Consider the following 25,216-nt stretch of genomic DNA (forward strand, 5'->3'; position numbering starts at 1 on the left):
AGAATCACTGCTCTAGATTGTTCCGGCCCATCGGGCACGGAAAACACCGACCGTCAGCCCGAAGCTCTGAGTGAGGTCTCGTGCTCCTAGTGCCTAGTCCTACGACCCTCCCGGCCTACTAAGTCCGTTTCATTAGGGAATGGGGAACTTTATAGCTAGTTTAGATTTTAGTCAATTTTCTTGTTATTTATAATTAGGTGAAAAATTTAAATGCCTCCACAATGTTGGGTTCTTCATTACTGAAGCAGAAGGGGGGCCCAAAAAAGTTTTTGCCCCTCGTCCCAATTAGGCTAAGTCGGGCCCTGGACACCTTCATAGCGGTGTATCTACTCTTTCGTTTGGCCACGCCACTCCAACTCATATTAGGAGATATAGTGAATTCATCACTAAATTAAAACATAAAAAAGGAATGAAAAACGCTGTTATTATCTAAAGGAATGTTGATACAATCAACAAGGCGTTGGAGCACGCACGTCCTCAGTTGGACAACCTTTTGTCGACCAACATTCCCCTATCACCCACTTTAGAAGATTCGCCCACCTTCTCTGATCCTATCAACTTGATTCTTGGGGAATTTGGAGGTGTTCATTAAGAAATTAAAAGTGTTATGAGTGATACGGATTTTACTAGTCGAATGACTTTTTTACAGGTTTCTTCCAACTCTTCATGCTGTTTTAACTTTTGCCCACGCCTATCGTAAGGCTTGGAGTGAGCGATGCCACAACATACCCGGGATGTGCGATGCCCTGATGCGTATGTCCAGGAGAGAATTCGTCGAGACTTATCTGGAGCCACTGGAGTTTGAACACAGTCCGGAGAACAGAAGTCCATCGGACGTCCAGGGACAGAAAACGCACCTGGGTGCAACAGGTGAAATGGAAGGAATGCAGCTCGCTTTGAATGTCTACTCGTTTTCGGACAACGATGGTGTCCAGCTCAAGCAGGTAAATTCCAAAATGCATTGAGGATAGTTAAACGTTGGTCTAAAGTTATAATTGAGCCTATAATAACAATATTTTTAATAATTTTTTGTTTAATTTATGTTTAAGTTCAGTTTAAGACCAAGTTTGGTTAATTTTGATAGTTTGTCAGGCCATTAGAGTGATTTTTGTGCATCAAGGCTGCAATTTTTGCATATCTTTGCCAAACTCTAAAACGTTTTATGAATCGTTGTTTCTTTTTATTCAAAACTTTAACTTTCCTTCCAATCTATTGCACAGATATTCAAAACTTTCTTTTTATCCATTGTTTCTTAGCAATATAGTAAAACCTGTCGAACTGACCACCCTGTGTAAGTTGACCATTGTTATCAGTAACCTCATTTCTCTAATGTAGAAAGTCGCCAAAATCGTTGTAACCTGACTACTTGCATTTTGACCTCCAAAATTAGTCAAATTTGTTCAGAGGGTTCTTTGAATGCTACAATAAACCCGTCGCAAGTTGACTTGAAATTATTTTTTAATTCTGTTGAACTACTAATGAATGAAATTTCATAGGATTAGTGAAATAGTATTAAGACTAACATTTATTCAGTTGGTCATACTAGAAACTATTTAATGTAAGGGGGAAAAATGCAAATCCATCAGTAATTAATCAGTGGACCGTTAAAGCAATGCACCACATGAGGACAATTTGTACACGTTTCAATGCAATTTTTTTTTCTTTTGCTTTAGTCCAAATGCCTGCTGTTTTAATTAACAACCTCATTTTGATAGTTAATTTCTTTAATCTAATTTTAATTTCAATTTAATTTTTCCAACATTTTTTAACATAAATTTCAATTATTTTAATAGTTAAATTTAAAAGAATTCTAGAAAAATTAAGATATTTTTTGTTTATTTTTGAAAATCATTTTAGTATTTGCTCAGATGAAAAAAGCATTCTCTAAATTAACCATTTGAGCAAAGGAAATGCTAATAAGAAAAAATATCTACGGATGAATGCTGGATTAAAAACGATGACAAAAATTTTGAAAATTGCTTTTCATTTCCTTATTAATACCTTATAAAACTTGACTATTGTAATTAAATTCGTTATAAAATGTGCTTTACAAATTACTTTAAAATCTAAATGAAAAACAGTTAAAAAATAAAAAAACGGATATTTTTTTATAAAAATTCGCCTGCTTCAAAAATAATTTTTTCTTAATAACCTCCTTATGTATTAAATACCTATCTATATAATAATATGTATTTTCGTAGGAATAAAATAACTTCGAAAAGCATTTAGCTTTTTTTGTTCTCCAGAATTTCGGGACACTCTTGAAAATGATTACTGTTTACCCTACCCTATCCATCATCTATTAAATTCTCATTCAATCATTCTACGTTGTCATTTGCACTTCCAATCTTTCATCCACACAGTAATGAATTAAATTTATTTCTACAAAAACATTTATTTTCAATTTTGCGAACTTCACTCTTCTTTTAACCTTGGCTCGAAAACTCATTTTCTTCATCGAAGAAGAAGAAAAAATTATCGTCTGAAAACAAAAACGATAAGTTGACTTTTTCCGCTATTTAAATGCCTGTCAGCTAATCCATTCAAAGACTTGATTTATTGTGATAGTAATACTTACTCGAACCCTAGAAGCGGATATTTGAAAACGATATATCTCATTGGATTTTTGAGTAAATTACTGACTTCGAATACAATCGATTTCCTACAAACGAATAATTTTCCTACGTTAATTTAATAATATGCAAGTCGTAAAAAGGATTTAAAAAAAGTTTAGATGTATAAATGTACTCATTTCTGTCGTGAGTGTATAATTATTATCCATGCCAATAGTGTAATAATATGTAAAGACTTTTAAACTGTCACACAAAAGACGATTCATCTGCATTTTAAATTAATTTATTTAAAGCTATGGATGCACAATACAGACATAAATGACGACACGTCACAGATAAAATTTAACCAGGACATTTATCGAAATACCGCCATCATCATTTTTATAATCTCGACTCTCCTCTCTTTTTGGAAACAAACAGAAACCTAAAAAGAAAATTAGTGTGCCATCTAGTGGCCAGTTTCTTACAAATAATTGGAATACAAGTGTAACTGAACGATTGATTTGCTACTAACGAATAATTTTCTTTTGTAAATCTAAAAGTCTGCGGATCATAAAAAATGATTTTAAATAATTTTGGCTGTGTACAGTCCCTTGCCAAATTATTGGACACCCTATAAGATTCTATGTAAAATCTTAATTATCAGGTGATACTTATACAGCTTTATAGTTTTTATGTGACTGAAACCGGTTTGTACTTGTTAGTGTATCCATTGGTTAAATTAAACGATATATTATATAAATATGGAATATTTAATATATCAAGCATTATATTAGTATATTGTAATAATTAAATGAAATTATAAGTTATAATGACATGATTTGTACGAAGTTATAGGCAATACTTTTATATTTAAACATACATGTAATGGGTTTTTATTCGGGAGATTTTTTATATGCTTCCTATTTGTATTTATTTTTAACGTATTGCATTACAATGTTAACCCATTGATATCGGAGGGTAAACAAATGCTAGCCAATTACATCCGAGTAAGCTGTATGATAATTATAATTTTACACATAGAATCTTTATAGTACGTCTAATAATATGGCTTTTTTTTTCTTCTTCTTTTCTTCCAGACGTGGACACGTACCTAGGTTTGCAAAACCCTTAACCCTATGGTCCAAGTCTAGCTCGCACAATACACAGCGCATAAGCAAACAATTACAAAATTCATAACTGCACCACAATTGCAAAGCACAATTGCGCAATACAGATGACAATATCACAATAGTTAATTTTTTTTAAAAAAATGAAACAACAAATGAAACAAGAAGAACAATAAATGAAGCGAATTTTGTTATATACGTAATAATTGAAAAAGAGAAACAAAAAGAAAAAGAATAAAAGTGTAAACGAATGAAATGTATAATGAAGGACAAAATCAAAAACTGTTAAACTCTTTCAAGATTACTTAAAAAGTCAAGTTTAGTTAAAATTTTTATAAGGAGTCGTTTTCTGCTAGAAAATTCATTACGTTATTTAATTTAGAGTTTAATGCTTTATTTGTAAGAAAGTTTTTTTTGCCAAATATATAAATTATTAATGTTCGGAAGGCGTGTATGCCATGATATTGTGTAAAGACAAGTTGATAAGTAATGCTCTGGTGTACCTGGTTGACCACAGGTACAAAGGTTTGTATCCGAGATATGAAGGAAATGAAAGAAAGAAGGAAAAGGTCCGTGACCTGTTGTGTACCAGATAACTTGTTTAATAGGAATTGATTTGAAGAAGTTGACATTATTGATGATGTTAAACAGACGTCTTCCTCTATCAGAATTATTCCATTGGTTTTAAGAGATTGTTTTAGGTGTGAAACAGGGAGAGGAAAGAATATGGCTGTAAGTGTACTCATTTCCGTCACGAGTATTTAATTTTAATTCATGCCAATAGCGTAATATTAATTGTAACTAGCAACTTCACCCGGCCCTGTTCTGGTACAAGTGAAATTTCATTTTAAGTGATCTGCCCGTCAATATGTTACCCTAAAGTGATTCAACCGATTATCTAGCTCATGTGAAGATTAACTAGGTTGATCCATTCAAGTGCCAAAAATTAGTTTCATTTCTGAAGTTGTTTACGTAATCCGAAAACTACCTAGATAATCTGCACTTCATCTACTCTAGGCACTCGTTTAAGTGAAAATAAGATCTTTTCTGGAACAACAGCAGCGTTTCTGTAATCTTAAGTTGTTGTTGTTGTTGTTAATTTACGTCGCACTATAGCTGCACAATGGGCTATTGGCGACGGTCTGGGAAACATCCCGGAGTATGATCCGAAGACATGCCATCACAATTTTGATCCTCTGCGGAGGGGATGGCACCCCCGTTTCGGTAGCCCGACGACCTGCGTGCGAAGTCGAGCACCTTACAGTAGCACAGTTTCACGAGGACCCATACCGCACACCCTCGGTCCCTACGCAGACTGATCCAAGTGGTCACCCACCCGCACACTGACCGCAGCCAGTGATGCTTGACTTCGGTGATCTGCTGGGAACCGTGTCTTAACGATCAGTCCACTGCGGGACTCTGTAATCTTAAACTAATGCCATGTCATTTCTTTCTTTTTCAATATCTAAAGAATCAAGCGAATAAATACAATCAAGCAAACAGGAAATTCGATCTTCGAATCAGAGAAGCAATGTTTTGAACTTTTATGATAGGGAGACCGTAACCGATCTATTTTGTCGCAAAAATGGTTGCCAAGTGGGCAAAAATGTCTTCCAAACCGTGTCTGATATTAGTAATACATGAGGCTTTATTTTCCCTTTAAATGACGTTAGAATTGCGCGAATTTCTTGCAAATTTTCTAACGAAATTGTATATTTAGAGTCCGTTTGAAATATTTAGCCTCAAAACAAAAGAATATTCACAAAATTATACACATATTTACAAATTCATAACACTATTATACGAGGTATTATGTATATATATGCACTATTATGTAATTTTTAAGTAAGGAACGTTTTGCTGTGTGCACTAATAGGTGACACGTGCGTCTCAACGAGTGTTTTTGTCGTGTTTCGGCCTCCCTTGGGAACAACTGTGTTCAGTTGCAGCTATGTAGGTAAACTGCACGGTCAGCTCTGTGTCTTTAAGATGTTCAAATTTAACAAATCGCCCGCCACGCACGGCATACAGACAGTAATGCGATTTTAGTCGGCAAAAAATCTGTCTGCTGCACGCATTCACTACCAGATTTTTGAAGTTACAATTTGTGAAGTAACAAAATTCCCTGCCATGCTGACAGGGAATTACATTAGCCTAAGACTCTTTCCGCAGTTCAGATCCCAGCTTTATTGGATTATTTGAATTGGGAAGTTTTGGATCACCCTCCTTACAGCCCAGACCTTGCTCTGAGTGATTTTCATCTTTTTCGATATTTCAAACATCATTTTTGCAGCAATCACTACGACGATGACGAATCCGTGTAAACGGCCGTGACCTCTTGATTCACGGTGCAGACGACAAGTTTGTATGATGAGGGAATTCTAAATCTAGTTGTAAAGTATGTTTAAACAAACTTGGCAACTATGGTGAAAAAACGTGAAACGCAAGTAGAAGCTGAAAATAATTTTGCTTCTTGAACATTTTCTTTCTTTTGGTTTTTACTTAAAAACGGCCCTTAAAAGAACAACCCTCATATAATACATAAATGTTTTATTTAGTTATGTTATAAACTTTCTCGTTTGTTTAGCACTTAGTACGTATACTTATTTTATTTATTTGTTTATTCATATTTATTTTAATTATTTATTTACTTGCATTATATTTTACTTTATTTACGGTTATTTTACTTCATTGGATTTTAAGTTCAAGTGAAAAAGAAACTATGCTTATAGCATTATTGAACGAGTGTTAACAAAAATTTACCACTATCAAAATTTTACTCTTGAATTGCCACTTCAATTTTAATTTATAGATTACCAGGCAATTTGCTGAATTAAGTTTTAAATTAGCACAAAAATAACGTTTAAAAGCATAAGAATCTACAAAAGAAACTTATGGTATTCAAATACATTTCAAAATACTACTTCGGTAACGTTACCCCCAATACGTCTCGAAATTATTCGCGTTGTATTTAATTGTACTAATTGTGTGTGTAATTGTAACTTAACTTCAGGAAACTAAAATTAAATAATTGTTAAAGTATGCTCTAAACTACCAATGGAACACCTTTTTCGATTCAATGGAAATTTAAACAAGCAAGTCTAAAAATAAATAAAAAAAGTATTTACTTAATTTGCTGAAATATTTCTTCGTTGAGCAGTATCACTCGAACTTATTGTCTGATGGAGTTTTGATCTAAACAGGGCCGACCGCCATTATATGGAAACGTATGTACAGTGGCCAAAATAAAAAAGTGCACACCACGAATAACTTTTGGTCTAATGATCGGATTTTCAACTACGAAGGCTCAATTTTTATGGCTCAAAGCCTTAAATAAATCTAAAAGACTTCAATTTTTGAATTTTGTAGTTCAAAATTATATTCTTTAAAGTGACGTAAAAATTTGTATACCTTACAATTCAAAATGTTTTAGATCATTATAAAATACTTCAAGGAATTATTTCTTTCTTAGAATTATCTTTGAATAGACAAATATGGTTGGTTGGTTCTGATGCCACTTGCCACACGGGCAAGCTTGTTTGGTGAAACCGAGTAAATTTAAGGCAGAGTGTGCTTTTCCTGTTTTTTCAGCGGCTCCATCCATGGCCAAGAATACGACTTCTGCAACACCAAACGTCACACCCGTTTTATAGGGCAGTCCCATCCATTCATTCATCCACAGATCCCTGAATCAGAGAACGATCGATCTCCAATCCACTACCCCCAGAGGTTTTGATTTGTTATAGGAACATGGAGGACTTTTGCGACTCGACAGATTTAACGTGCATCAGTCACTTTACTACACGGGGAGTCTTCGGCCGGCGGGGTTCGAACCCATGAACTGTCGAACATGGGCCCAGCGCCCTACCGACCAGGCTATCCCGGCCCATAGACAAATATTATAACTGCATGCAAATACTTTTTGATTCGCTTATAAATTTTTCCAGATTTAGCGAAATATACAAATAGTGAAATTAACCTAACCAACCATCGACTGCTCTCCCGCTTAAACTATTGGGACACTATTTTCTGGATTATGGCTTGATTTTGCGAGTCCAACATCCAATGAGAATTGTGGTCTAATGAGCGAGTCCTAATGAGAATTGTGGACTTATGCATAAAAAATATTTATATACGTTTTGTTTTATTTATATACATTGCAACTATCTCTCTATATTAAAGGAGTTTTCGGGTAAACCTTACATTTGGTTTGGCTTAGAACCTTGATATTACACAGAGGCAGGAAATCGAATGAAATTAAAAAATTAATTCAGTATACTCTAGATATCTCAAATACCTTGTTATGTGAAAAAAAAGTACTTAACCTTTTATTTATCCACCTAATATTAATTTGAATTCCTATGGCGAAAAATTTTTGTCAAAACCTTGTTACTTTTCGAAATAAAAAATGAATTTTTGGGGGAAAAATCACCAGGTACCACACACTCAACATTACTGCGTCTCAAAAAACAAATACTGCCCATTTGTTAAGAGGCCTCATAAGTTGTTCACCGCAAACTTATTTCTGTGAGAATATTTGGCCTCTGTTAGGCAATCGATAGTGGGAAATAAAAATGTGAATTCATAATCCTTATCACATGACTTAGCTTCCAGCTCTCAATGAACGTGTACTTGATTTTGATTGGCTGTATGTCTATTTAACGCGGATAAAATTCTGGTTGTCTTACCGTATTAAATTAAAACAATCAATGAATGGGTTTTTTTCTCTGTTAAATACCATATTCATTATGGTTAGTTGGCAATTATGGTTGAATAGGATAAAATAACAATTAAAGCAATTGTTTTTTAACCATTTTCCTCAGAAATTTAGAACCGCGTATGATAAGCCACTATTTTATTTTATCACTTACGGTAACATGACATCGTCAAGTTATACCGTTACAGGGTAAGTTATACCGATTAACGTGGTAAATTAGTTATGCAGGATGTTCCGTGAGGACAGCATTTCATATATTTTTTTAGAATCCTTCTGAAAAATAAAGTAAAATTATAGGCACATAAGGGGACGTGAATTAATATTTAAACGATAAAAAAAAGTGCTGTCGAAATATAACGATCATTACTAAGGAAGATATGACTGAAAGCATCAAAACCTGTTTCCTTGGCGAGAGCGAAGTTAAAAGGCGATAATGGAAATACCAGCATCAAAATTGACATAAAGCACAGAACTCTAGTTGAAATTTGCTCTAGGTTTAAATAGTCGAAATTTCATTTGACCGCGTTTTGGCCATAAAAGAAGGTACTACTATACATTCTGATTGTAGTGATAGGAATCAAAGATAACTTGTATTATCATTCAGCAACGAACTCTGTTTCGAGCATTCTAACAAAAAAAAAAGTAGTGACAATTTGTATTGACGATTAAATAAGTTTTGCGATGGAGGGAAAAAAAATTCTACTCGCAGCGATCGAAAAACGATTTGAACTTGGATTGTCATTAGGTACGAATGTCTTGCAGCGATGTGAGTGCTCTAACTAGTCTGAAAGTTGTCCAAATTTTGATTGTAACATTTAGATTTCAAAAGCACAAAATCGAGTCAATAAAATTGTAGTAGTGTTTTAGTAAAAAAGAATGATATTGAATGATTTAGTAAGAAGAATGAGATTTGTTCTAAGAATTGGTTTAATAATTGCACTGTTTGCGTACTTATTAATCCTACGCATCTTGAAAGAAATTTTCATTTTCAGAATATTTTTTTTTTACAAATCTCGTGTTTAATAAATTTACCAGGTCTCAAAAGTATTTATATATTAGCATAAAATAAATAACAGTTTTTAATGAAATGGCCGAACTGAAAACTACTTTCTTATCCCTCTTTAATACGAATGTCAAACAAGGATTTCTCTTTTCATTAAATCAATTGTTAATATCTTTCTGGTTCATAAATATTTATTTTCGAATTCATCTTACGTAGAAAATGTAAATTTTGTTTGAATAAACTCATGGCAGTGAAGAAAAAAAATTATCTTGTTGAAACTAAACTGAAAAAAAAGAGTGTTTAGAAAAATAAAAGACAGAGTAGAAAGTCTTTTTACTTTGACGGGATTAAAATTTTTAATAATCTTCCAGAAAATCGATTTTTTTTCCTAAAGCGTAGGCGGCTTTGAGTCTGAAGACGTTTTTCTCTGCGTTAAAAGATAAAATCAGCAAAAATTAAATTAAGAAAAAACTTTAAAATGTTTAATGAGATTATCCCAACTCTTTTTTCTAACTAAAATAAATAAACGAATAAATAAAATGCCTTCATTATAATTATTTAGTTGAGTGGTTTCTTAAGATTTTTTTTCCTATCTCGATGACATTAAAAAAACAATATTTAATAGGCGTGCTTAGAAAATAAAAAATTTAATATGATTATTTCTACTTAAATAAAAATTGATTTGCCAAAACTTAGAATATATGGAATCGTAGAATAAATAATAGAATTGAATAAAACAAGACAAATAGAATAGAATAAATAATGAAATAGAGTAAAACAAATACAATAGACCAAATCATAAAGCAAATACAATAGACCAAAACATAAAGCAAATAAAATAAAACAAAACATAAAGCAAATACAATAGACCACAACATAAAACAAATAGAATCGTATAAATAATCGAATAAAAGAAAACAAATAAAATAAATCTAAACATAAAACAAATATAGTCATTTTCTTAATTTATTAAAACTAGACATTTTGTCTATAAGAAACGTTAGGTTTCAGTACAGGAAACGAGGAGTCATTGTTATAGATTTCAGTGTTTTAACATTGGACCTGTATACAGATAACAAATATTTATTAGCTTTCAGAGTCTTTGTATTTGGCCTATCTACAAATAACAAATAATTACTACGTTTCTGAGTTTGAGGTATTTGGCCTGCTTACAGATATTCACGAGGTTGCAAAGATTTTATGCGTTTGACAAATGTTTAAAAATAACAAACATTCACTAGGCTACAATGTTTTTGGTATTTGACCTGTCTCACAGATCAGAAATATTCACTAGATTTTAAGGTTTCAAGCATTTGATCCTGTTTACAGGTAACTAATATTTACTAGCATTCAGACTAATAGATATTCGGTCTGCCAACAGATGCCAAATATTCACCAAGTTTAAACGCTTCGGGCATTTGACCTGTGTCTAAATATTCAATCAATAAGACAAATATTCACTCAAAGCTAACCTTTGTGCATTACCGAATATACAACAACCTGCTTTCATCATTTTCTAATGGTTCTTACCAAACAACGCTTTTTATCACCAAATTTAGAGAATTTTTAAAAATAAAAAAAATTAATGTTAATTTAACGTAGTTAGAATAAAACACTTTTACTGAAGATGAGTCAAATATAAATCAATATTTAATACTACATTTTTTCCGATTCACTGGAGGCGGTACTTTTTTTTTATAGGTTTTAGACAAATGAGGAGTAAATTGATGCGTGTGAGAATCAACGCTACGATAGCTATCCGCAACAAAACCATTCTTCATAAGCAAAAAAGTTTAAAAACATGATTAAGTAGTTACTAAAATAAATACTAAATGTAAATACTAAAATAAATAGGCAAAAAAATAGATAGTGGCCAAGTTCTAAACCACAAGAATAAAAATTTTTGCTCTAGATAATCAACAAAGACCACCCCAAGATATGCCATGTATAAACCAACGTTCACGATCATACCTACTAATTAGTGCTCATTTTTTGGTCTGGACTTGTTTTTGGAGTATTATTCAATTCAGTCTAAATAAATACGCGAGAAACAATACCTGACTTATTTAGGTAGTGCAACTTAGGTGTGCTAGCTTTAGGTAGTGTAGGTGTGCAACTTAGGCATAGTAGGCAAACTTCAAATATCCATATTAGCCCTAAATTATGTCTTTTATAACTATTTACCTGAACTAGTTATTCCCGTATTCATCTGCATCGAAATTGTTGATGGTTTCTTTGTAAAAAGTCGTGTTTAGTTAAGCCTTTAAGGAGATTAACTCGACTTCTAACTAATAAAGGTGCACTCTGTACTACTTTTTCCCCTTCTTAACCAGAGTCTTTCTAAACCTGTTCAGATTATACAAAAGAAGTACTCTGTCAAATGATTTCTTTTGGGTTGCGGCAGAAACGCGATATGCTTCGTTAAATTTCATTACATGATTTTTAAAATAAATTTGTTTAATTATTATTTTTCTTACAGGTTTTGGCTTACGATTCCCATGAAGCTAAGGTTTTGGACACTTCTTTCCATTACCTCCCATCTGTGTGTCCGAAGGGGGCTTGCAAAGATTGCATCAGGTAAGATTAGTTTTTTTCTTCTGCGTAATATAAATACGGAGTTTATAAATGTGCTTAAAATCATCGGTTTTTTTTCTCGTTTTATTAACCTAACATAATCTTTTTTAAACTGATCCTCGTGATTTTGACGTATGAACCTCAACCATTATCTATTCACTTTTGGGTGAAGGTCTTTCTCCACATTTTTCGAAACATTCGATTTCTAGCTTTTTTAATCTTATTGGACTATCTTTTTCAGGGTCTCTTTTTTGAATATCACGTGGTATTAACTTTTCCTTCAAGAAAGATGACTCTTTATGACTCTTATTGTCACAGTCCAAAATTGTTTCAAATTTCTGCGTCTTTCTTTTTTTTTTAAATCCAGTCTTTCACACTATAGGGTTATTCCATTGCTATTTTGAGTGTTACATTTTTCCCATGGCATCGAAAACTCTCTCTCGATGTCCATGGATTCATTCTACTCACTTTCTCTTAAAGCCTGACAAATATCTTATAACAATTCTTTTCTTGTATCGATCTGTTATTGAGAATCTAAATTTCTGCTTTATGTGGGTAACATACATTCATTAAAAACTCTACCTCTCAGAAATATTACTCCTTTTTACTTTTATTATTATCTTATAATACTATTTAGTATATAATGCTGTTTTGGACCAATGAACTGCAACTGGTTTTAATTCCTCTGTTATTTTCCTGTAGTTTCGTGTACTGTGCATGATGTACGTGTACGTGTAAATTGTTAATCACTTGCGTACTTCTTAAACTTTCATTCTTTTGACTCTTTCCCTTTTTTAGGAAATTAGCACTAAAATGACTTTTTTTTCTAAAAGTTCATTTTAAATCCTGATTCAGAGTTGGTAATTTCTTTTTTTGTATGCGCGTGTTAAGATAAAAGAGCAAAGCGAAGATGACATAGGTAGTCTCCATTTTTACTCCAATTTAGTGTCTTGATCTCCATTTTTACTCCAATTAATTGTTTTGATTACTTCTTTAAACATGGACAATTTTGATTTACCGTGTGTCCGTCATGTACTTCTTTTTCCTCTTTGGTTTTAGACTTCTTCCACATTCGATAAGCAGAAACTAGAGTACGAGATTAGGTTATGTTGAAACATATCTCGTACTCGAAAATTTAGTGTTATTATCTTAGTTTGGAGTAATTATTTTAAGACAACACAGTATTTTTAAAAAACCTTAAATATTTTCTCTTTGTCTTAAAAGATACTGTATTCCATTTAAATGCTGTTATACAACTTCCGGACTTTAATTGGTATATTTAATTTTTACAGCATTCGCCAATCACGATTTGAAGATCCATACATCGGCATGGGTTCATCCCCGGATTCTGTGTCCGTCAGCTTGTCGGACGAGATCTCAATTCCCATACTACTACCAATCCACAAAAAAGGTGAAAATCCTCTGATGTGCAGCGAGGAAGTCAACCCACAATCCATACAAGACCTCGAAGCAGCCTTGTGGACCGTCGATCAAATAAACAGGGACACCGAGTTCTTACCGGACATTCGTTTAAATGTTGTCGCAATTGATACTTGTTCCACACCAGTACAGATAACTCAAAAATTATCAAATTACCTCGTAAATGCTAAGAAGAAAGAAATGGAGGAAGACTTGGGACCTCTCCCTACCTCTTTAGCATTCGTTGTGGATGGAACGTCCGAAGAAATTAAAGCGGCATCGTCAATAATATCTCTTTTAAACGTGACTACAGTTTCCATAAGGGATTCTATACCCGTGAAGGATATGGTCAAGCATTTTCTTCAAGTGGCTGTACCCTTTGAGAAGAAGATTAAAGCAACAGTCGATACTCTGACGAACTTAGGTTGGAAGTTTATAACTGTTATTTACGATCTTGAAGAACGTAGCCATCAGATGTTAGAATCTTTCAAAGTTCTTGCCAAAGAGAAAGATATCTGCCTCTCGTCAGAACTATCTGCTTCAGGCATGGATGATTTAGAAATGGAAGATTTGGTAAAGAAGGTGGTCGAAGCTAAAAAGCTAGGAGCAAGGGCTGTGATTATGTTTACCAGCGAACGAACTACCAGATCATTTTTACAAGGTGTCCACCGTGCCGTCATAGCTGGACTCATTAGCAGAGGTGACTTAATTATTATTTCAAGCGGAGATTGGATCGTCAATCTGCAATCTTTTAAAGCATTCGAAAATGAAGCCACTGGAGTGATAGTTCTTAAAACTCAGCAGGGGGAAGTCGAAGATTTTACGACGCACTATCAAAAGCTGCAACCGGAATCCAATAAGAGAAACCCTTGGTTTCAAGAGCTGTGGGATCAAAAGAAACAGTGCGTCGGAGACAAATGCAATTCCGTACCTAACAACAATGCAATCATCGAATATGTCCCGTCTTCGAGTACAATCAACATGATCCAAGGATTGTTGGCGGTTTCAGCGGGTCTTGCTCGACTCAGAAATGAACTCTGCCATCCGGAAACAGGTCTTTGTCCTAAAATGCTACAAACACCTGGTCTGAGAGAGCATTTATTTAACTATGTTAAGGAAACGGCATCATCGAGATTGGATGCAAAGGGAGAAATGTTTTCCTTTACGAAACAAGGTTACGGTAACCTTCCCATTGAGATTTTTAATTTCAGAAGAGCTTCTGGCAAGAACTTTGTTTATCAAAAGGTAGGAATTCATTTTCTCATAAATCTTTTTAAAACTTAGCAGTATTTTCTACTTGAGAGGCCGTGGGATAAATGGTTCGCGGAAATTTATTTTTCACCTTTTAAGTAGTAGTTTAAAATATTGAGTTAAACCTAGAATAAACCATAAAGTTTCAAATACTGATTTTTTTCCTCAAAATGCAAACAAATTATGGCAGAGTTACTTATGGGTATATCACACGATGAAAATTATCGGCAACGAAACCGGCAAGTCAATCGTATTTGTAATTGTATCTTCCACTTTCTCCCAAAATTGTACGAAAATCCTCGTGTGATATAGAAATCACAGTAGCCTGAAATATCAGCAACTATTTCTGTCCGCTGAGAGAAAAATTGCATAGAAATAATTGACACTTGGACCCATCGGATAGTTTGTTTTTTTACGACGTTTCAATTCTATGTGATGACGTTTACAAATGTAAATTAAACGGCAGCGTCGTTGATGAAGAGGATGATTGGAAGAAATGTTGTGTTAATACACAAAATTAAACAGATATTAATTCTAGAGCGTCTGTGATTACTTTTCCTTCCTTTACAAACATCGTTGAAAAACAATGAGATAATAGCATTACTTGAAAAAATAATAATATTAGCCAAATGCTAAGATAAGTAACAAAAAATGGTTACCCTATTACGAGCAACCATTCCAGCAATAAAGCAACCCTATCCAACTGCAAAATTGCCTTTTCCCCTTGTGTTCACAGTGGGGAAGTAATTCTGCAATAATTTGTTTGCATTTTAATATTTTAAGAACATCTGCTGAACAATGCTGAAAAGCATTTGAAACTTTAAGTTTATTTGAACTCATTTTTAAACTTAATATTTTAAAATGGAGGTGCAACAAAATTAGTCATGAAAAGTTTTTATTGCGGAATCGCGTCCTATTAAGAAGACTTTTTGCCTTCCGCCGTTGTTGCTTTCTCTTATGTTGAATAAAATTTCTTATTTTTAGTTTATTTTACATAGTTTCTTAAAATCTTTTTTTTTGTTATTATTATTATTGTTTTAAAATTTTATGAGACTTATTTTAGTTTTGAGATTTTTATGTAGTTGATGGCAAAAATTTCTATTGGTTATAAATTCGATTTGTTACTTGAAAATGTCAATGACTTTAGATCTTAATGATCGTAAAGCGATTGAAACTTCTATTGTTGTATAATTCCAGTTTTAATTTGAACACTATAGCTAGTCGGAAATTTTCTATTAGCGATGACTTATAACGATCAAGTAACGGTAGAAAATCGTTATCCTTCACAAAGCTTCAGTTGAAATATGAAATCTCTAGTTAATCGGAATCCGATCGATATTTTGAATGGCAATTAATAGTACAAATGAAATAGACAAACTGTAAATGCTCTTCTGTCGGTTATTTCTTCTCTACGTCTGCATTCTTCACAATTTTAAAAGTACTGTGCGCAAAAAAAGAGTAAGGACCACCATGAACAACTTTTGATTCAATGATCGGATCTTCATGTTCTAGGACTCCATCTTAGCTGTTCGAAGGGGTGACCTCAAATACGCGAACTAATTAGTGCAGTACGAAATCAGACGTAACGACTTTCTTTGAATAAATGTACCGTTTTTTTAGGACGGATTCGGATTTTTGATCCCCCCCCCCCAAATATAGGAGGTAGCCGCAATGTGGGAAATAGGATCCCCATAGTTTGGTCATGAGAGCGATCCAAAGTTTGGACCCCCTAATATAAATTTTATTTTTTTGCGTATCTCGCTGCATCTCGAGAACTTTCAAAGCGAACTGAAAAATCTTTGCACATAATTATAAAATTCATTTATACAAAAATAATTCCATGCAAAAAATAAATTTTAGTAAATATTTACTATTTTTTATTATTTTATTTAACAACAGTCGTAAAACTTTTGAATTGTAAGGTATATAAATTTTTACATAATTTTAAAGTATATAATTTTGCATGAGAAAATACAAAATTTGAAGGAAATCGGTGAAACAGTCGATTAGAAATCAAATTTTAAAAATACGACTTTTTTAAAATTCGATTTCTCATGAACTATTCAACCGATTTTGCTTAAGTTTTGTATTTTGCCATGTAAAATTAGATACTTTAAACTGGTGCAAAATATTATATACCTTACAGTCAAAAAAAATTTCAACTATTTCTAGATAAAATAATAAAATATAGTAAATATTTACTAAAATTTATTTCTGCACGAATTTATCTTTGGATAAACGAATTTTATAACTGTGTGCAGATATTTTTCTATTCGCTTAAAAAGTTCTCAAGGTAGGGCGAAGGAATAAAATTAGCATCAGGGGGGGGGGTCTGAACTTTGGATCTCTCTCCTGACCAAACTATGAGAACCCTATGTCCCAGATTGAGGTTACCCCCTATATTTTGGCTGTCAAAAATCCGAATCTGTCGAAAAAAGGTATGTTTATTCATAGAAAGTACGTTTTGTCTGATTTAGTAACTTAAAATATCGTCTACCCCAACAAATTAGCATATTTGAGGTCACCCCCTCAAATCGTTAAGATGGAGAAGGTCCGATCATAAGATCAAAAGTTATTCAGTTATTAATTTTAAATTTTGCGAACTGTACAATTCTACCCTATATCTGCTTTTTTCACTCTATGCCAAATGTAGGAATCATCTTTATATCTGTTACTTCATTTTGTTTTGAGTACATCTTGTCTACCAGACTTATTGATAAAGCTCCATGTTAGTTCACTGCGTATCATATGTATTGATATCATAAACGCTTTGTAGATTAAGATCTGTAAATATTTAATTTATGCGGATCATTTTCTTCAAACTGTTAAATCTTTCCTAACACTATATGTTTCCACAATTTATTAAATTACAATATTCTTGGAATTTTGTGATCTTTTGGTTTTTATGTATTTGAACTAAACCTCAATATGCCCCCTGTGGAAGCAAGTAGGGGTTAAGCAAATAAATAAATTTTTATTGACAATAAATTGTATGCCAAGATGATGGAGTGATAAATTTTGCTAATAGCGGTGGGGGGGGGGGAATTACATTGTCATCGCGTTGAATTCTTCCGTACATATTCATAACTTATTTCATCTAATATTCATAACGTAATTTTTATAATATTTATAACTTAGCTAATCACATATTCGTAATATGGATCATATAATGCTCTAACTTTATTCGTGTAATATTCATAATGCTGTTAATCTAATATTCATATCATAGTTTATTTAATATTCATAACGTATTTAACCTAAATTTTATAACGTAGTTTATTTGTTACTCTTATTTTTGATATTTATGTACTCATAGCTTAATTTGTTACTTGTAAAAAAAAAAGAAAATGACTGTGTATTTATATATTATTTTTCTTATAAAGCATTGTACAACACTCTATAGTAGTTACCAATTATAAATCCCTTAGACAAAAAATAACCGCTAGAAAGGGAAAAAGATGTGAATTTCCTACTCATAAAGTTACAATGTCCTTTTTAAATACAATATTAACCAAAAATCTTACCAAACTAAAATTTCAATTTTATGGGATCTTGTATAACCTTTCAGTCAGAAATATATTCAAAGTGCACATTTCACGTTTCAGGTTGGTACATATGACTCCCACCTCAACAAATTAGCAGAAATCGTGGTCTACAACTCTAATGGTCAAGAAATAGGTGTCGACAAAATGACATCAGATTGTACTGAAAATTGTGGAATGTGTCAGAAACGTCCCACTGATTTTGTCATACTCGATTCCAAAGATCACCTTTATTTGGCGACATCTGTTGACATTCACGAACCCTCGTCCAATCCTCTATCATGCAACACCACCGTTGCCACCTCCGGTCTTCAAAGTCTCGAAGCTTTCCTCTGGGCACTGGATCAGATCAATAGCAGTCCACAGATTTTACCTGGCATCAATCTTGGAGCAATAATATTCGATACTTGTGGCAGCAAGGAAAAAGCCGCCAGAGATGTTGCCAACTTTTTCAGTAGTTCATTGTCTTCCAAAGAATTATCCCACAATATTCCTGGTGTGAAGCAAATCTTAGGTTTGATCGCTACTCAGTCGGATAATGTCATTCAACCCATCATAGATGTTGCCATGCCGTTTGGCATGATGACAATCGCGCCAAAAATAACCTCTACCAGTTTCAATGACGAGGAAAAATTTCCAACGCTCTTGAGGTCTTCTCTTCCGAATAACGTTAGAGCTGGTGCAATAGTTGACCTTCTGAAACACTTCAAATGGGATTATGTGTCGGTGCTCTATTCTGATGTTGCTTGGAGAGAAGCTGATTTGTTCAGTTCGTTCAAACAAAAAGCAGAAACACGTGACATTAGTTTTGCTTTAGCTGAAAAAATTCCATCGACATTTACCAAAGCAGCCATGAAGATACTTGTAAACAAACTCAAAGAAAAGATGAAACAAGGTGCCAGGTATGTTGACATTGACCCATAAAAATCGATTTTAACATTACTAAGAACCTTTACTAAAAAAATACTTTTTCGTAAGTTGTAAATATTCAACATGAATTTAATTTCGTTAATCTCTAAATTAATCGATTTTCATTAGAAAAATAAGTTTTATAAACAACTTCCCAATGTTATCTACCATTAAGCTCTTTTTCCTCAAATTCATTTCAATTTCTCTTACTAAACCATTTTACTAACTTTTTCTATTTTTATCCGTCCAAAGAGATACCTGCAAGTGACGTAGTGTGGGTATCTCAATTCTGATTGATTGCTGAAACGTGGCATTTGTTTACGTTAGCAACTGTTCTTTCCATTCTATTTCGAGTAAAGCAACAGCGTCAAGTATCAATTCTCTTAAATGATACATTCTATATTCTCACACAAAGATTTCAATTCCTTCACTATCTATTTCGTATTTAACACAAAGGCACGCATGGGGAACATAAGCAAACAAATTCTGCATCAAAGTTGCCAGGTACACAAAACTAAAATATATCACGATTACAACAAAATACATAAACAAATAATAAATCGAAGTTAAGTAAAAAGTAGACAAGAAAGAATTATATTTCAGCTAAATCTCTGTGAGATACTGCTTTGTATTTACGCAACTTCACGTTTATTAGCATTTTGACTTATGTGGGGAAACTTAGCTCACCTTTAACACGCCATTTTGTTTATAAGCGATGAGCTGTAGCTGACGTCATAGCTGTCACATCTATGGGTATTGTGATTTTCTTGAAGTGCAAGTACCCAATTGGCCTACTAGATAGCGATTTTTTCAATGGCTTGCGTCATCATTCTATTCGATAAACATAATCGGATTACACGTTCTCTCATTTGGTCTTAGTGATTCAGAATCCAATGTCAGTGAGGAATTCAGAACTAAAAATATCAACTTGCGGTTTGAAAGCGTGGGGAGGAGACTGGGAGAAGTGACTAGCATGTTTTTCTTCATTCTAAGTTGTAGTAGAGGGGTCAGAGAATGGTACTTTTAATCTCAATTAAATTAGACAATTGTGTATTTATTAAAAACTTGCCCTCACCTATTAAACTCACTTTCTGAACGTCATTTTGAGAAAACATTGTTTAAAGTTAGCAAAGGCTAATGTCATGCGAGTGTGCGGTGATATGAATGCAAAAAACAAGGATTTCTTTATACTTAATTATTTTATTTTTATCAGTTTCAACACAAACATTCAAGAAAATGTTTTTAAAAATGCATACTTTTGAATTACGCATTATGGAATGTATTTACCAAGTTCTTCGAGGTGTTTAAAGTTTTGTCTTATTATGAAGGAGAAAAAAAAAATGTATTTTCTTGACTAATTTTTTTTTACAAGATTAAATTTTTGCTTGATATTTTAGTCAGAGTCTGCCTACCGGTGGAAAACCATTGAACGTTAAATCTTAAAATAGAGAAATGCATTTCAACGCATCGAAGGGAACCCTCTATAACTGTGTCAATCGTTTTCTCCCCCCCCCCCGTGGTTGAACTCTACATTCATAAGAATTTTTTTTTTCGAAAAAAAATTTTGATGTTGCCTTGAATGACCAAAATCAAGAGAATGTCGACTTTCATCGGTGAATGTCCACAATCGTAGAGTCGCTTTAGAGAAAGTCAGAAATATTTGTTACATCCCATTTTATATTAATTTATTCGTTGATATTATATTTATTCTAGGATTCGCTGAGGATAGATTAGGAGAAACATCAGTGTTCGGAGTACTAGTTAAATGTATACCGGGTAGTGGCACTTAACCTTAAAAAAACATCAGTGTTGAGCACACTGGGCCAATGTTTACAGGGCAGTGGAACTGAATCTTAAAAAAAACATTGATGAAGGGCATACCGGGAAAATGTATACCGAGCAGTGAAACTTAACTAGACCTAGTATGTATTTCGGACCTTGGCCAAAGCGACTATGTGATTGTCAACATTCACCAGTAGCAGTCAACAATCGGTCATTCACAGTAACTTTGATAGGAAATGCAATTGTTTCTTTTCAGAGTTGTTGTTCTGTTCCTGACCAACAAAGATTCTTCTCTTTTGTTCGATTGTGTTCGAGAAGACTTGGATACCGGACGGTTAGAGATTGGAGATTTTGTGTGGGTTACCTTTGAGAACATGGATTCTTTTCATGAGTTCCCACTTGCTTCCCTCGGTGCCATCATGATGCAGCCGGGATACTCTACAGTCTTCCCTTTCAAACAATACTTCAGCAGTCTGGATCCCAAGAACAATTCAAGAAACCCTTGGTTCAGAGACTACTGGGAACAGGTATTGTCTATGACCTTTTCTTTAAGTAACGTTTATTGAACATTTTGGGAACAGGTACTTTACCTCAATATTTTTCAATATAAATTTTTACATGCAGCGTGATACCGGCGAGAAAATCTTACATTATGTAGAAGAGAAAATACAGGATGTTCCAAAATTCTCTTTACAACTTCAAAAACTCATAACTTTGAAAATAAACAAGATATTTATATTCTGTCTTTTGCATGTATTACTGCAACTAATAAAGTTTTGTTTAACACACTTCAACATGCTCACCATTGGTGGCCCTAAGCACTTCCAGTCTGTAATCAATTTCAAGCCAGGTGGTGTAAAGATAATTTTGGAACACCCTGTATTATGATATTAAAGATTATTTAATTTTAAAATATTCAGAAATGCCAAAGTTATTATTTTTTATGGCATTTCATTTTTTTCAACAAATCTGAATGACTTTTTATTTATGTATTTATTTATTTATTTCGATTAAGGTACAAACCTTTTTTCCCATTAATGGGATCCTTCCATTTCGATTGAGCCGATCCCGTCAAGTATCAATTCTCTTAAATGACACATTCTAAATTCTTTCACAAAGATTCTTTATCAAAGATTTCAATTCTTTCACTCCATATTTACACAGAGAATTTACAAAAAGACCGCCATGAAGTCACGTGAAACATAAACAAACGAGTTACGCACCGAAGTTACCAGGTACACAAAACAAAAAATATATCACGGTTACTATTAAATACATATATAATCTAAGTTGAATAAAACAAAATGGACGAGAAAGAATTATAATTCAACTCATTCGATGTGCGATACAGCTCTATATTTAATTAACTTTATTTTAATTAACACTTTAATTAAAGTTGAGCTCAACTTTAATACGCCATTTTCCTGATAAAGATTGGATGGCTCTGACGTAATAAGCTATATAGCTTATATGACGTCATAAGCTATATGCGTCATAAGCAAGTACCCAATTCTAAGTATTCCTTTAGATGGTCTAACATATTCTGATTATTGATAGTATTTTTGTTATTAAATACATTAAAACTCATTTTGTTGTTTGTACATAAGCAAAGCTCTCACAAAAAATAAAAAATAAAAACCAGTCGGTTGATTTTTTTTAAAAATAAGGGTTCCTTTAGTTTCCGAGGGCACTAATCTTGCTAATAATATCAAATTTGTCTAGTTAAATTAGTGCCCTTCAAAATGGAATTAATAATACTCAAATAAATATGAGAAATAATAATATTTAAGATTAACTTAGCATAAAAATAATTTGCAGTAGTTATGCTAATCTGAAATTCATGGTTTCTGCTACTGAAAACAAAAAAGAGCATTTTTTTCCGAATGAAAAGGAGACAACACTTTTTATAAAGGTGTGTTTACTTCTGTGAGAAGCAAGGCAGGGAAGGCCACCCTTCTAAAAATATTTAGGGAAAACTCTGATGTAAGTTTCATTTACAACGGAGGGGTGCTACTTAAACAAAAATAAGAAAATAATTCGAAGCTATGGTATAAAAATCATCACAAGTTGGCATCACGGATGCATTGAAAGAAACTTTCTATTCATTTCACTTCAAAGTAGAGCAAATATTATTGCTGAATGCTGTTCTAGTTAAAACGAAGCATACGAATTTATACCCCGAATCGCTCTAATACTATTGATGAGGAACAATGACATTTTAAAACAGTGATAGATCGTCGAAAATTAATCTTTAACTATATATTACGATATTATTTCGAATTTAATTATTATATATTTTTGGATCATTTTTATCTCGCTCAATATTTTTTACCCAAACTAATTGTATCAACACTAACAACAATACAGTATTCGATTATATCCTTTATAGATAATACTCGCGATAGTGTCATAAGCTTTTATCCATATTTATCGTCATGGTTTGTAATCGTGATAATATTGAAATTTTAACTATCATTATAGTTAATACTCGATACAATATTATTTTCGATGGTGAGATCTCAACTTTTTCGTTACTGATAATAATCTTATATTCGGTATTAAGACATGGTTTTAATGATAAATCTTGATGAGTTATTTTTAAACCATTAACTTAATGTTTAAAAATGTTGATATTTTTCTACAAATAGATATATTTTTGAACTCTATTTAAAACCTAATGAAAATGAGTAGCAATCGTGATCATATCGAAATTTTGAGAATACTCGCTAAAATATCGTATTCGATGTTTATAGTTTTTGATATTGAGTTCTTCATTATCGCTGTAAATAATAATCATCTATTCAATATTTATCTTAAGACATGTTTTCAGCGATATATATATTTTTTGAGAATCTTCAAAACATCGCTATTTTAAGTCGATAAATCGATATATCTTCGAACTCTATCGAAAACGAATGAAAATTGTTGTATCTAACATCCAATTACAGCGCATTAAGTAAAATTCATTTCTCTTTACCTTGTAATAGTAAATTCTATTTCACTTCATAAAGGACATATTTTTACAGGTATTTAAATGCCGTGGCAACAATTGCGACGAAAAGCGTCATACCCTGGCAGACATCACTGTCATGCAAGACTCCAGTGTATCTAAAGTCATCAATTCCGTTTTGAGTGTGGGAATTGGATTGGAGACTCTACGTCAGCAGCTTTGTCCGGGAATGGATCGAGGACTTTGTCCGGCCATGTCCAGCGATCCCCAAGTGAGGAACCTTCTCTTCAACTTGACAAGGGATGCATCGTTTGCCGGAGCCGATGGCAAACTCTTCAAGTTCACCAACCGCAAGTTCTACGCAAACACTCTCGACGTTTTGAATTTCAGACAAGTTGGAAGCAATGCTCACGCTTTCGTAAACGTAAGCATTGTTTTTCTTAACACTTTTCGGTGTTTATGATATTAATTTTTAAGAATATTTCAGTAAAAGTGATCCAAGTTTATGAAGTAACTTGCATATTTTGCATATTCAATATTCATGATAACTACTACGTATTTAATCTTTAAATTTGGGATGCAGGATATCCATTAAAGTTGACATACTCGCACTTAACTATTCAATGACTCAAACTATAATCATAAAAGTGATATATAGGTACAATAAAGTGGCTATACGCCACAAGAGAAAGTCAATTCCTTCTTAACATCCATGTCCGCTAGGTAGGCACCAATTAAATCTATGATGCTTTACAACTTTGTATTTCACTTCTTTATTTTTCAAATCGAAATCTTCTTATATTATCTTGTTGCACTTACCCACTTTAGTATACCTACACACCGCCTTTTAAGTTTATCTGGAACCGTGTAGCCGTAAAAACGTTAGATACAAATGTTAAGGAGAGCAGTTATTATTAAAGCAGTGTTCCCGATTTAACCAGTTAACAATCTATTATACACTTAATAATAAAAGTGACAAAATAGAAGCATTAATTAATACATATTTGTAAGCCTTGATTAATACTGATTATTACATGCTTGTGCTAACAGCATAGTCAATATCAGACATAGTGTCTTTGAAATTAATTGTTTGTTCACTTACAATAATAATATTTTTACAAAATACACTGATATCTAGTGTTCAAATTAGAATTGGGTATTTTCAACTCGAGAATACGTGATTAGGACCAACCAAGTGACACGTGGGTGTAGTCGGTGGGGGATTAACGATACAGCAATTAAGCTTGGTTTATTATCACTCTGAATCAATTTTCTGATCAGATTTAATTGTAAGTGAAGGTACGCGTGTGTGTCAATCCTTATTGGCTTCTGATTGGTGGCTTGAACGAATGCCATGATTTTCCAACGATTTACGTCGCTTCCTGAT

At 33.0% G+C, this 25,216-nt stretch overlaps 1 protein-coding gene across 1 annotated transcript in view; it reads left to right on the forward strand.

Moving 5' to 3' along the window:
• Nucleotides 1-25,216, forward strand: part of LOC107438423 (uncharacterized) — a 175,304-nt gene that overhangs the window by 138,090 nt on the left and 11,998 nt on the right. Inside the window, exons 8-13 of the mRNA XM_016050716.3 lie at nucleotides 650-944; nucleotides 11,882-11,979; nucleotides 13,269-14,640; nucleotides 18,252-19,090; nucleotides 21,136-21,406; nucleotides 23,906-24,253. Coding sequence (XP_015906202.2) covers nucleotides 650-944; nucleotides 11,882-11,979; nucleotides 13,269-14,640; nucleotides 18,252-19,090; nucleotides 21,136-21,406; nucleotides 23,906-24,253 — 3,223 coding nt within the window. The remainder of the gene's footprint in view (nucleotides 1-649; nucleotides 945-11,881; nucleotides 11,980-13,268; nucleotides 14,641-18,251; nucleotides 19,091-21,135; nucleotides 21,407-23,905; nucleotides 24,254-25,216) is intronic.

The sequence above is a fragment of the Parasteatoda tepidariorum genome, chromosome 8 (assembly GCF_043381705.1).
Source record: "Parasteatoda tepidariorum isolate YZ-2023 chromosome 8, CAS_Ptep_4.0, whole genome shotgun sequence".
NCBI lineage: Eukaryota > Metazoa > Arthropoda > Arachnida > Araneae > Theridiidae > Parasteatoda > Parasteatoda tepidariorum.